This window comes from Nicrophorus vespilloides, unplaced genomic scaffold (assembly GCF_001412225.1).
Source record: "Nicrophorus vespilloides isolate i.1.1-1 unplaced genomic scaffold, Nicve_v1.0, whole genome shotgun sequence".
NCBI classification, from domain to species: domain Eukaryota; kingdom Metazoa; phylum Arthropoda; class Insecta; order Coleoptera; family Silphidae; genus Nicrophorus; species Nicrophorus vespilloides.
This window is the reverse complement of record NW_017098985.1, coordinates 1-12477: the sequence shown is the minus strand read 5'-3', so window position 1 is coordinate 12477 and position 12477 is coordinate 1. Positions and strand designations below refer to the sequence as shown.

General features: G+C 27.9%; 2 protein-coding genes across 2 annotated transcripts; both read right to left on the bottom strand.

The window, feature by feature from the left end:
• Positions 1-1449: 1449 nt before the first annotated feature.
• LOC108563785 (putative serine protease K12H4.7) lies at positions 1450-6617 on the bottom strand. Its single transcript, XM_017922566.1, has 10 exons — positions 6537-6617; positions 6328-6462; positions 4422-4603; positions 4249-4360; positions 3968-4091; positions 2923-3058; positions 2603-2859; positions 2416-2548; positions 1671-1840; positions 1450-1613 (listed from the first exon to the last, which is right to left on the bottom strand). The coding sequence occupies exons 1-10, from the start codon at positions 6588-6590 to the stop codon at positions 1507-1509; spliced, it is 1410 nt and encodes a 469-aa protein (XP_017778055.1). The 5' UTR covers positions 6591-6617; the 3' UTR covers positions 1450-1506.
• Positions 6618-11343: 4726 nt separating this feature from the next.
• On the bottom strand, positions 11344-12070 carry LOC108563786 (putative serine protease K12H4.7). The gene is made up of 3 exons (XM_017922567.1): positions 11906-12070; positions 11671-11840; positions 11344-11498 (listed from the first exon to the last, which is right to left on the bottom strand). The coding sequence occupies exons 1-3, from the start codon at positions 12043-12045 to the stop codon at positions 11392-11394; spliced, it is 417 nt and encodes a 138-aa protein (XP_017778056.1). The 5' UTR covers positions 12046-12070; the 3' UTR covers positions 11344-11391.
• Between the last annotated feature and the right edge of the window lie 407 nt (positions 12071-12477).

Below are 12477 nucleotides of genomic sequence, written 5' to 3'. Positions count from 1 at the left end.
CAGATTAATATCAGCAATTAAATGAAATAATTGGATTTTTATGAATAGTTCTAGTTTAAACAATAAATTACAAATTTTGTATTTGTAAGAATCAAGGAAGGAATAAAGTTGTTGTATTAAGAATTTTTATGGAAATACTCAATTAAATGAAGATAGTTAATATCTGATCAATATTTCATGGGTTGAGCGATCAGAGCGACGTTTTGACAGCAAAATCCTTGATGGATTGCAGCCAAAGAATCTCTCCTTCTTCTCCGAGTAAATTGTAACAAAAATAATTAAAATCGGTCGTGTCGTTTTGAAGATATTGACAAAAATCAAAAGGATAAAAAATGGAAAAATTTGAAAATTTTATTTTTGAACTAAACAAATCATCAAAAATCTAATTACTCCATTTCATTTAATTTCTAATATTGATCTGAGTAAATTGTAACAAAAATAATTAAAATCGATCGTGTTGTTTTGAAGATATTGACAAAAATCAAAAGGATAAAAAATGGAAAAATTTGAAAATTTTATTTCTAAACTAAACAAATTATCAAAAATCTAATTACTCTAGTTAATTACTGATAGTAAATGGATTAAAATTCCGTAAGATTGATTAAAATCGGTTGAAGGATTGCGGAGTTATTTCAAATTTGCTTGAACAAAATATTTATTTTTGCTGACGTGGCTTTGACGTTTCGTATATTTCAATAGATTTGTAACAATTACCAAGCAATTAGAATTGTAAAGAAGTTAAGTAGATTTAAATTATTCTTAATTTAGTAAAAAAAATAATGATTTTCAGGAGATTGGGAATAAATGATGCAATTCCTTTTTTTTTCGTCTGTTATTTTGACTTGGGGACTTCTCTGATGATCGGAGAAGAAGGAGAGATTATTTGGCTGCAATCCATCAAGAATATTGCTGTCAAAACGTCGCTCTGATCGCTCAACCCATGAAATATTGATCAGATGTTAACTATTTTCATTTATTGAGTATTTCCATAAAAATTCTTAATACAACAATTTTATTCTTACAAATACAAAACTTGTAATTTATTGTTTAAACTAGAACTATTCACACAAATTCAATTATTTCATTTAATTGCTGATATTAGTCTGAGTAAATTGTAACAAAAATAATTAAAATCGGTCGTGTCGTTTTGAAGATATTGACAAAAATCAAATGGATAAAAAATGGAAAAATTTGAAAATATAATTTTTAAACTAAACAAATTATCAAAAATTCAATTGCTCCAGTTAATTACTGATACTAAATGGATTAAAATTGCGAAAGATTGATTGAAATCGGTTGAAGGATTGCGGAGTTATTTCAAATTTGTTTCGTATATTTCAATACATTTGTAACAATTACCAACCTATTAGAATTGTAAAGAAGTTAAGTAGATTTAAATTATCCTTAATTTACTAAAAATTTTTAGGAGATTGGGAATAAATGATGTAATTACAAGGAAAGCTTTTTTGTTTTATTTAATTATGGCATTAATTGTTGCATTTTTGTTTACTTCAACCATTTGGCGATCAATTCCTTGGAGCGTTTCTTGGCTGCGTACATTTCCGGAAGATCGTAGTCGCTGATGGAACTCAAATCAGCGCAATGAGAGGTTCCTGAAAGTATGTGAAAAAAAATATGAAAAACTCGAAGTTTTAGTGAAATTAGCAAACCGTTGACGATGAAAACTGGAGCTTCTGGGTTCAAATCTTTGGTGAGTCCAACCGCGTGCCATGGGTCAACAGTACCATGAACGGATACAACCTTGGTAACTTCCATATCGTATCCACCGTAAACGATGTTCGTCCTGTTGATTCCTCTACGCAGCAAATCCACGTTGAATCTACCGAAAAGAAAAAAAACATTTTTTTTTGTTACGCGTTAAAGACGTTAATCTTTTTAATGGGATGTAGGATAAATCACGGCGGCTAAAGTGGCGGAAAACACACACGCACCGCAAATCCCCCGGACAAAATCCACCCTTACACTTGTATTATTATTTATACAGTGGGGCGGAAAAAATAGAATGAGAGACAGAGAGAGAGAGAAATAGAAAGGGATGCACGAAGCTTTATTAAATTAACAACCGACTGTCACCTCATCTAGAGTGCTCTTCTCATCCCTTCTTTTTTTACCCTTTCCCATCTGTCAGATCCTGAGAAATGTCACTTTCGTGCATCATCTTTTTTTTTTGCGACGTTGTTTATGGCTTAAGGCAACTACGATATATTTTTTGTTTGCAAGGACTATAATAAATCACAAAACAAGGACGTGACCAACATTGCGCAATAAAACAAAATCGAAATTATTCAATGAAATTTCCAACTTAATTAATGAATTAACGTAAAAGATCTTTGCAAATGTCATATTTTTTAGAATTTTCAATAGATTTGAGATAATTTACAATGAAAAACTTACTCTTTTCCGAACAGATCCTTGCAGGTGTGATGGTTCAAAGATAAAGGCATGGTCTTTCCAAAAGGTTGATCATCAGATGAAGTGGTTTGATAGAATCCGTACTCAGTGCAAGTCTGGTAATACCATTGACGATCTAAGATAACAAAAAAAATATATAATTTTCTCAACTTATAACTTCAAAACTTACGGATGTATTCGGTGATGTTATCAATTGCGTAGTACTCCAAGAACTCATCGTAATCTCCAACGCAATCTCCTCCATATTGAGCCCTGACGTAGGAACTTAACTTCTCCAAAGGAGAACCGGAGTTACGCAAAAGTTGGTTGCATTCGTTCTTGATTTGACCGATGTAAGCATATTGCACGATACCGGCGAAGATTCCTCCGATGGAGCTGAAGAGGTAAGCGCGGTACGGTTCCTCAGTTCTGATCGGTGTGCAAGTGCTAAGAAATATAACAATTTGTATTATTATGAATCAAATTTCAATCAAGTTAAATTGTAATTACTTCAACAATCCTTCGAGCTTCTTCTTGCCTGCAGCAGTTTCCAGAAGATCAACCATAGCAGCAGTTCCATTCTTGATGGTGTCCCAACATTCCACAGAATTCAGCTTAATGTTATCACTGACAACCTCGAAGTATTCTATAATCAAAAATACATTTTATATATTATATTATTCTGTAATACTTCTATCTGCACTACTTCTACAATGCTAATTCTACTCTACTTTTATCTTACTTCAGTACTAATTCTACTTTATAATACTTGAATACTAATTCTATACTACTTCCATAATTCTTCTATACTAATTCTAAGTTACTTCAACACTTCTTCTACACTACTTCTACACTAATTCTATACTACTTCTGCGTTATTTTTATTTTGTACTACTTTTTTCTGTAATACTTCTATCTGCACTACTTCTACAATGCTAATTCTACTCTACTTCTATCTTACTTCAGTACTTATTATACTTTATAATACTTGAATACTAATTCTATACTACTTCCATAATTCCTTAATACCAATTCTAAGTTACTTCTACACTACTTCTACATTAATTCTATACATCTTCTACGTTATTGTTATTTTGTTCTACTTTTTTCTGTAATACTTCTATCTGCACTACTTCTTCATTGCTAATTCTTCTATACTTCTATCTTACTTCAGTACTAATTCTACTTTACAATACTTGAATACTAATTCTATACTACTTCCACAATTCTTCTATACCAATTCTAAGTTACTTCTACACTTCTTCCACACTACATCTAAACTAATTCTATACTACTTCTACGTTATTCTTATTTTGTACTACTTTTTTCTGTAATACTTCTATCTGCACTACTTTTACAATGCTAATTCTACTCTACTTCTATCTTACTTCAGTACTTATTCTACTTTATAATACTTGAATACTAATTTTATACTACTTCCACAATTCTTCTATACCAATTCACCAATTCTAAGTTAATTCTACACTAATTCTATACTACTTCTCCGTTACTTATATACTTTTTTCAATATTTGAGACTAGACTAAGTATCTTACCTTTGAAATCCTCAACGGCCTTAGCTGGAGCACTGGAAGCCAAGGCGGCTGTGATCAGATGCGGGTACTTCAACCTCATCCATTGAGCCATGGTAGCTGAGTAAGATCCACCAACAACGACGACCTATGAAAACAAATTTGTTTTATTGTTGCTAAGTTACCAATATAATAAAATCATTTTACAGATAGTTTTGTAACCTGTTACCTAGGTTACAGAACTTTAGATTAGGAATACCATACGAATACAGTTTGTATGTACTTGTCAAGTAGTGAATACTTACTTTGCTGTTGGCCATACCACGCATAGTTCTCTTCATGTGAGTGATGAAGTAGGCTACATCAGCCAAAGCTTGATCGGTGGTGAGGTACTTCAAGCTATCAGAAGAGACGTTGCTGCAATAAATTATAAAAAAATTACATAATACAATTAATACGCAAATTTTATAATAATTACTTGAATGGGAAACTCTTTCCGTAGTATCTGTGCTCAGTGTAGAACATGTAACCGTGGTGTTCAGCAGCCATATCGAACATCTGACCTGTTTGCAAATATCCAGAGGAAATCTCCCATTCTCCACCGAGGAAAACGAAAATCGGTCCACCCAATTCAAAGAACTGGCTTTGATTCATGAACCTCTGAAAACCGCAACAAACTTAATTAAAATTAATAGTTCTAAAACTAACAATCAATCAATAACGATTCGTCTTCACCCATAAGGAAATTACCTATCCATTATTATTATTTTACCCATTAAATTATAATAAATCTAATTGATTGATGATCGTAAATATTACACAAACAATTCATTCTATATTTTGTTTTTCGTAATTTGTAAACGTCAATTATGTTGCATACACGTACTTAATGTTGTTATTCGATTTTCGTGTCGTGTTTATACATATTTCGTTCATTGTTTGAAGAGAGCAATTAGTTTTGGGTCAATAGTGAAGCGCGTGAAATATGTCGTCTTTCCGTGTACAGTGGACATTAATTTCGAGCAAACGTTTGATCAGAAAGCAAACGTGACAAATGTTCGCAAACATTGAGTAAATAGCTTTATTTGTCGGAGCAATTGGGGAAAATTTCCCTAATACATTTAATCATTAATTACTGACAACTAAAACAATTATTAAAGTGTATAAAAAAAAAATATTCAAATTCTTAAGAATAATTTAACGATTTATTACTGATAGGAAAGTTTTTATATAATAAGGGAAATTTTCTTTTAATTTTTTTGTAAAACTACAAAAAAGTCTTACAATTAAATCCTACATTTTTCCATTTTTCGATGAAAAAATCGTTTAAATTGACATTATTTCCTACATTTTTTTACATAAATTTCTAAGTAATATTTATACATTTCCACTTGACTCAATTGTAATCTATATCTAATAATAGAGAGATCTAGATAATCCATATTAATAATTCTCACTGATAATGTTTTGTATACAATCTAGTAATCTCATCCTCGAAACAACTGACGATTATTTTGTCATTTTGTCTGTTGTTGTTGTTTTCATTTTTTTTTTGTATTTGTAATTACAGAATCACAGGTGCGAGCCGATTGTTGGCGATGGAAGCCCGGTAAATAAGCGGATTAGAGGAGAATTAGTTTCGAGTGTCGCCGATCTAAAAATAGCTCGAACAAAACTCACTAATTACAGGTGTTTCCCCTTTTTTCTCTCCCAAATTTTGATAAGATTAATTTATTTTTTGTTTGATCAAAAAAAGCAATTAAAAACATCCATTTTTTTTTCTCATAGATTATTACAAATTATCAATTTTTAATATTATCTAATTTTTAGTTCATTTTTATCTTAATTTGTAGTTTTTTTTTAGAAATCAATACTTTACGTTAATTTTAGAAATTTTTATTATTTACAAAATTTTTATTTTCTACTTAGATTATTCCAAAATTAAATTTTTGCAATTTTTTTTTCCATTAATAAAATGTCTTGTACAAGTTTTCCATCAAAAAACGTAATATAAAATGTAAATTCCATTCCTTAATTTGCATTTAAACCATTAAAAAACATATATTATTGATTTTTTCATCAATTAGACAATAATTATACTTAGTGATTTGTAAAACTTTAAGAAAAATTGATTTTTTTTTAAATTTTTTTTACATTAACATTAAAAAATAACATTTCGGTATAAAAAATCTACTATGTTTTTTTTATTATATGTATTTCCATGTCATTCGGTTATTCCCAAATTATTGATATTATTACAAAATCCCACTTTAAATATTTATGATGCATCAGATTTCGGTTGAACGCGCGCGAATCGAGATGATGATGATGAATAGCCACGCATTTATACATGTAATTTAATAAATAATTCATAAATGATTTACCATGCTCCACGTCCTGTTATCTGTGGTATCGAAATGATCCAACCTCTGCTTGAACCATCCAAATTCCGGGGCTTTAGCCCTCGTCTGCGGAGGCCCTGCTGGAGGAAGACCATCCCTCTTCAGCAGGATTTTACCCTAAACAAAACAAAAAAATACACAATTTTATTAACAATTTTTTTTCAAAAAATTCGGTTTTTTGTTGGACTTACTTCGGTGAGTGTGAGCGCGAGGAGCGCCAAAGCTGCGACTTGCATGGACCGCATATCGATTGTGCAAGGAATCGAACTGCATTCGACGTCTATTTAAAGCCGTAGATAACTAATCTGTGGATGAGATTAGGTTTATTTTATTTTGGGTTTCGTTGCTTCGGTGGATTAGGTAAGTCATCCTGGGCTTTTGACAGTGATTCGAAGGGATAATTGCCCTGCGTCCTGGGATTCGCCGCGTGTCACGCAGGACCTGATGTGCGCTAATTCTCTTCGCCGCATCCGCATTACACATGCTAATTCCTGGTCGCCTTTCATTCCCAGCACGTCCTACAACCATCAAATTCTAGTATTCAAGTAAATACTGCACGTCTAACAGTAGGCTCATTGGAAAGGTCAGAGTTTTGTCTTCAATTTGCATATTTCACGATCAAATTAGCATTAGTGGTTATCGAGTAACTAAATCAAACATAAACACATGATATTTTCGGGCTAACATGATTGTGATAATTAATTACAAAATAATGGTAATTACAATTAAAATTCCATTATTCAAATAAAAACTGCATGTCTAACAGTAATCTTATTGGGAAGGTCTAAGTTTTGTCTTCAATTTTCATATTTTACGAACAAATTATCATTTGTGGTTATCGAGTATTTAAATGAAACATAAGACGTCAACTTTTTAGGTTAAATTTTATTTCTTAATTTTGACAATTTATTATAAATTAACAATTAAAATTCTACTATTCATGTAAATACTACACATCTAATAGTAGGCTCAATGGAAAGGTCAGAATTTTGTGTTTAATTTGCATATTTCATGATCTAATTAGCATTAGTGGTTATAGAGTAATTAAATATAATCTAAAGACATCAATTAAATAAAATTTATTACATAATTTTAAAAATTAATTGCAAAATCACGATAATAACAACTAAAATTCTAAAAAGCGCATTAAAAATGATGTAGTTTCTTCTTTAATTTTTATATTTCATGATCAAACTGACATCAGTAGTTGTCTAGTACTTAAATGAAACGTGAAAACATACAATTTTTGGTATAAACTTTGTTACTAATAAACGTATTAAAAAGTATTTAGTTTGTTCTCTAATTATCTTACTACATCATTTAATTAGCATCAGTGATTATCTGGTAATTTAATGAAACGTAAGACATGAAACTTTCAGAAAAAAAATTATTTCTTAACTTTGACAATTAATTACAAAAAAACTAGTAACAACAACTAAAATTCTAGTAAGCGAATTAAAAAGTATATAGTTTCTTATTTAATTTTCATACTACATGATTTAATTAGTATCAGTGGTTATCGATTAATTAAATAAAACATAAAGACATCAAAATTTCAGGACAAATTTAATTTCGACAATTTATTACAAAACAACAGTAATAACAATTCAAATCTTAATAAGTATATTAGAAAGTACATAGTGTCTTCTTTAATTTTCATATTACATGATTTAATGATTTAATTTGATTCAGTGATTATCTAGTAATTAAAGGAAACGTAAAGATATGAAATTTTCAGGTTAAATTTTATTTCTTAATTTTGACGATTAATTACAAAAAAACTGGTAACAATAACTAAAATTCTAATAAACGAATTATAAAGTACATAGTTTCTTCTTTAATTTTATTACTACATAATTTAATTAGCATGAGTGGTTATCGAGTAATTAAATAAAACATAGAGACATAAATTTTTCAAATTAAATTTTATTTCTTATATTTGACACTTTATTATAAAAATCTAGTAACAACAACTAAAATTCTAATAAATGCATTGAAAAGTATAAGGTTAATTCTTCAATTTTCATACTACAAAATTGAATTAGCACCAGTAGTTATCGAGTAACGTAAAGACATCAAAATTTCAGGTTAAATTTTATTTCTTAATTCTAACAATTTATTACAAAAAAACAGGTAAAAACTACTTAAAATGACATTACGCAACAGTAGAAGACCATAGAAGAACCGTTCTTATGTAATTATAAAACATAGAGAAAGTTTTATAAATTTTTAGTTAATTTAAAGACAAATCTTAATAAAAAAAAAAGTGTTTTTGAAATGTATCAAATAATTAACTATATCGTTAAATCTAGATTAGTAATTAGATTTACAGGTTAGCTTTTATATAAGCAAAATTGATAAATTATTCTGAAATTTTCATAAATAAAAAAATATTATGTTCTAATTAGGTAAAGCGTGAAAAGCGTAAATTTGAAAAGCGTGAATAACAAGTGAATAGTAAACAATAGAAATTTGAACATAGGCTCATTAAAAAGCTGCGATTTTTATCTTTAATTTGCATATTTGATGATTTATTTAGCATTTGTAGTTATCGAGTAATTATATAAAACGTTAAGACTTAATACTCAAATTTTGTTTCTCAAGTTTGACAGATTATTACAGAAAAACAGCAATGAACAGAAATCTTATAGTAGGCTTATTTGAAAGTTCAAAATCTCTTCTTTCGTTTATATACTAAATATTTAATTGAATTACAAAATTTATTTAGTTATATTATTTAATAAATTCTCCAATATCAAAAACAACAATTACATAACATCTCGCTTGCTTTTATCGTTCATTTCTAAAAAAAATATACAGTAAATCCCTTAAAATCCCCAGATTAAATTTCCTCATAACAAAAATCGTATTAAAGTATCTGTAGACAAATCGGTTTTATTGCACCTAGATTGGATCAATGAACAAACATTTTTTTTGTTTTGTTTACCGATTCGCTCGAACGTTCGGAAACTTCTAATCAGATTACGTTGAATTTCCATGCAAATGTCTCGACAATTCCATCCAAGAAATGTTACGTTAATAAAAGCGGCACGCATTGCAGATAGATAGAAGAGATCACATAAATGCATAATCACGTAATCAATTAGTTTAACGACGAGAAGACGCACATCGTGATTGCATAACGAATTTATTATGAAAATTACAGTGCGTAATTGCCTTTGGGGTATTAAACGATTTGCCGTTTAGTGTGGTGCAATTATTTGCCGTTTCGTAATTGAATTCGACGTATATTTTAGTTTATTTAAAAGGGAATAAACGAAGCGATTGAGTGTGAATGGAAATCAATCGAAGTCGAAAAACCAGGTCGACCTCATTAAAAACGAATTACGTTGTAACAGAGTCTGTGGTTTTTATCTATTTTCTTTGTTATTAGATAATCACTTATTATTTTCTTTTTATAACTAATCTAATAAATTCTTTACTTTCTCCAAAGATATTTTCTATAAGAAAAAAGGTTTTATCAAAACAATTAAAACATTAAATTACAAAGAAAATTTCGATAATTTTGATATTCGTAAACTATAAAAATTTTGTAATACTACACCATTTCTATTTATTTAAAAAATAATAATCTTACTAAGACCATGAAAATTAACAAAAAATCCATTAAGAAAGATTTTAATTAAGGTTTTAAAGATGTTAAGTATTGATCATTACAATTAGTAGTGATATGATTTAAATAATAGAAGTATAGACAATTGAAAATTTAAAAAAAAGTATATTTTTTAAAAATAAATTTTATTTTACAAGATTTACAAATTATAATTATGTAAGCTTTCAAACATTTGTAAAAAAAAATAGCAAAATTTTCGCAAATAACAAAATCTGAAAAACTTTTCAAATATTTTATCATTACTTCTAAAGTTGTCTTTCATTGCGCATCTTTTCGTATTAGAAATATTACGTAATTATGTTTAATTTCCGAGAGATGGTTATTTTTCTATTACTTTTATAACTAATGTAATAAATTATTTACTTTTTCTAAAGAGATCTACTATAAGACAAAAGGTTTTATCAAAACAATTAAAACATAAAGTAGTAAATGTATAAATTTACCAATTTTACTTACTTGTTACAAAATATACATTAAAAATTACAAAGAAAATTTAGATAGTTTTGATATTAGTAAACTGTAAAAAATTTGTATTTTTCTATAATACTAAACTATATTTATTAAAAAAATAATAATGTTATTAAGACCATGAAAATTAACAAAAAATCCATTAACAAAGTTTTTTTCTTAATTTTTTATTGATGAATTTTTATAAAGTAACATGTTTTAACTGTATTTTAATAGTAAAATTAAGACTTTTAAAGATGTTGAGTATTGATCATTATAATTGGAAGTGATAGGATTTAGATAGTAGAAGTATAGACAATTGAATTTTAAAAAAATGTATGGTTTTTAAAAATCAATTTAATTTTACAAGATTTACAAATTATAATTATATAAGCTTTCAAACATTTGTAAAAAAAGAAGCAAAATTTTTGCAAATAACAAAATCTGAAAAACTTTTCAATTATTTTATCATTACATCTAAAGTTGTCTTTCATTGCACATCTTTTCGTATTAGAAATATTACGTAATTATGTTTAATTTCCGAGAGATGGTGATTTTTTTATTACTTTTATAACTAATCTAATAATATTTTTTTTTTCTTGTTACAAAATATACAAATATTAAAAATTACAAAGAAAATTTAGATAGTTTTAGATAACTGTAAAAAAAAATGTATTTTTCTGTAATACTACACTATATCTATTTATTTAAAAAATAATAATGTTGTTAAGACAGTGAAAATTAAGAAAAAAATCATTAAGAAAATTTTTTTTGATTAATTTTTGTAATGTGTCGTGTTTTAACTGTATTTTAACAATAAAATTGAGATTTTAAAGATGTTAAGTATTGATCATTACAATTAGAAGTGATATGATTTAGATAGTAGAAGTATAGACAATTGAATTTAAATAAATGTATAGTTTTTTAAAATAAGTTTTATTTTACAAGATTTATAAAATGTTTATTTATTTCAACCATTTAGCGATGTATTGCTTGGTGCGTTTCTTAGCTTCGTACATCTCTGGTAAATCGTTGACGCTGATGGAACTCAAATCGGCGCAATGGGCAGTTCCTGAAAACATTCACAAGAAAAGTTATAAATTTTGGTAAATTAAGTGGTAACAATTAAGTGGTATAAATATCAAATAATAATTTGGAAAAAATTGCAAATTTTTTTTCAAAGTTAATTTCTTTAATGTTTGGAAATAAAATAGTAAAAAATATTGAATTTTTATTGTAATTACCATTGACGATAAAGACTGGAGCGTTTTCGTTCAAGTCGTGCTTCAAACCAACTGCGTGCCATGGATCAACGGTACCATGAACGGAAACGACGTTGGTGACTTCCAATTTGTATCCTCCGTTGATGATGTTTGTCCTGTTGATTCCTCTCTGCAATAAATCTACGTTGAATCTGTAAGAAATAATTTAAGAATTATTCAGTTTGTGTTGATTTGAGTTTAAAAGGTTTTAGTTTACTTCTTTCCGAAAAGATCCTTGCAAATGTTGTGGTACAACGAAAGTGGGAAAGTCTTTCCGAAAGGTTGGTTGTTCGAAGTTGTAGTTTGGTAGTATCCATATTCGGTGCAGGTTTGGTAGTACCATTGGCGATCTAACATAATGAAAACATGTTATTAGTACACTTAGTGAGTCAAATTTCAAGTATATAAATTTTGATGTAATTTGTACACTTAGTATATATAAAATTCAAGTAGTTAGTTCACTAAGTATTTTAAAAATTTTAAGTAATTAGTACACTTAGTATATCACTTTTTCAAGTAATTAATAGTCTTAGTATATCAAATTTCAAATAATTAGTATATAGCATAAACCAATTTGAAGTAATTAGTATACTTAGTATATACAAATTGTAATAATAAGTGCACTTCATATATATTTAGTATCCATAATATATCCAATTTAAACTAATTAGCATACTTAGTGCATACAAAAATCGTAGTTTAGTATACTAAATATATCTAATTTTAAGTAATTAGTAATTTTAATATCAAGTAATTAGTTCACTTAGTACTTCAAAATTTCAAATAGTT

Excerpts from the sequence above, each read along its gene's own strand:
- LOC108563785 (XM_017922566.1), bottom strand. The coding sequence starts at position 6,590 with ATGCGGTCCATGCAAGTCGCAGCTTTGGCGCTCCTCGCGCTCACACTC. Across the intron at positions 4,604-6,327 it reads ATAACAGGACGTGGAGCATG|AGGTTCATGAATCAAAGCCA; the intron begins GTAAATCATTTA and ends TGCGGTTTTCAG. Across the intron at positions 1,841-2,415 it reads AAGGATCTGTTCGGAAAAGA|ATTCAACGTGGATTTGCTGC; the intron begins GTAAGTTTTTCA and ends TCTTTTCGGTAG.
- LOC108563786 (XM_017922567.1), bottom strand. The coding sequence starts at position 12,045 with ATGTTAGATCGCCAATGGTACTACCAAACCTGCACCGAATATGGATAC. Across the intron at positions 11,841-11,905 it reads AAGGATCTTTTCGGAAAGAA|ATTCAACGTAGATTTATTGC; the intron begins GTAAACTAAAAC and ends TATTTCTTACAG. Across the intron at positions 11,499-11,670 it reads TCCAGTCTTTATCGTCAATG|GAACTGCCCATTGCGCCGAT; the intron begins GTAATTACAATA and ends GAATGTTTTCAG.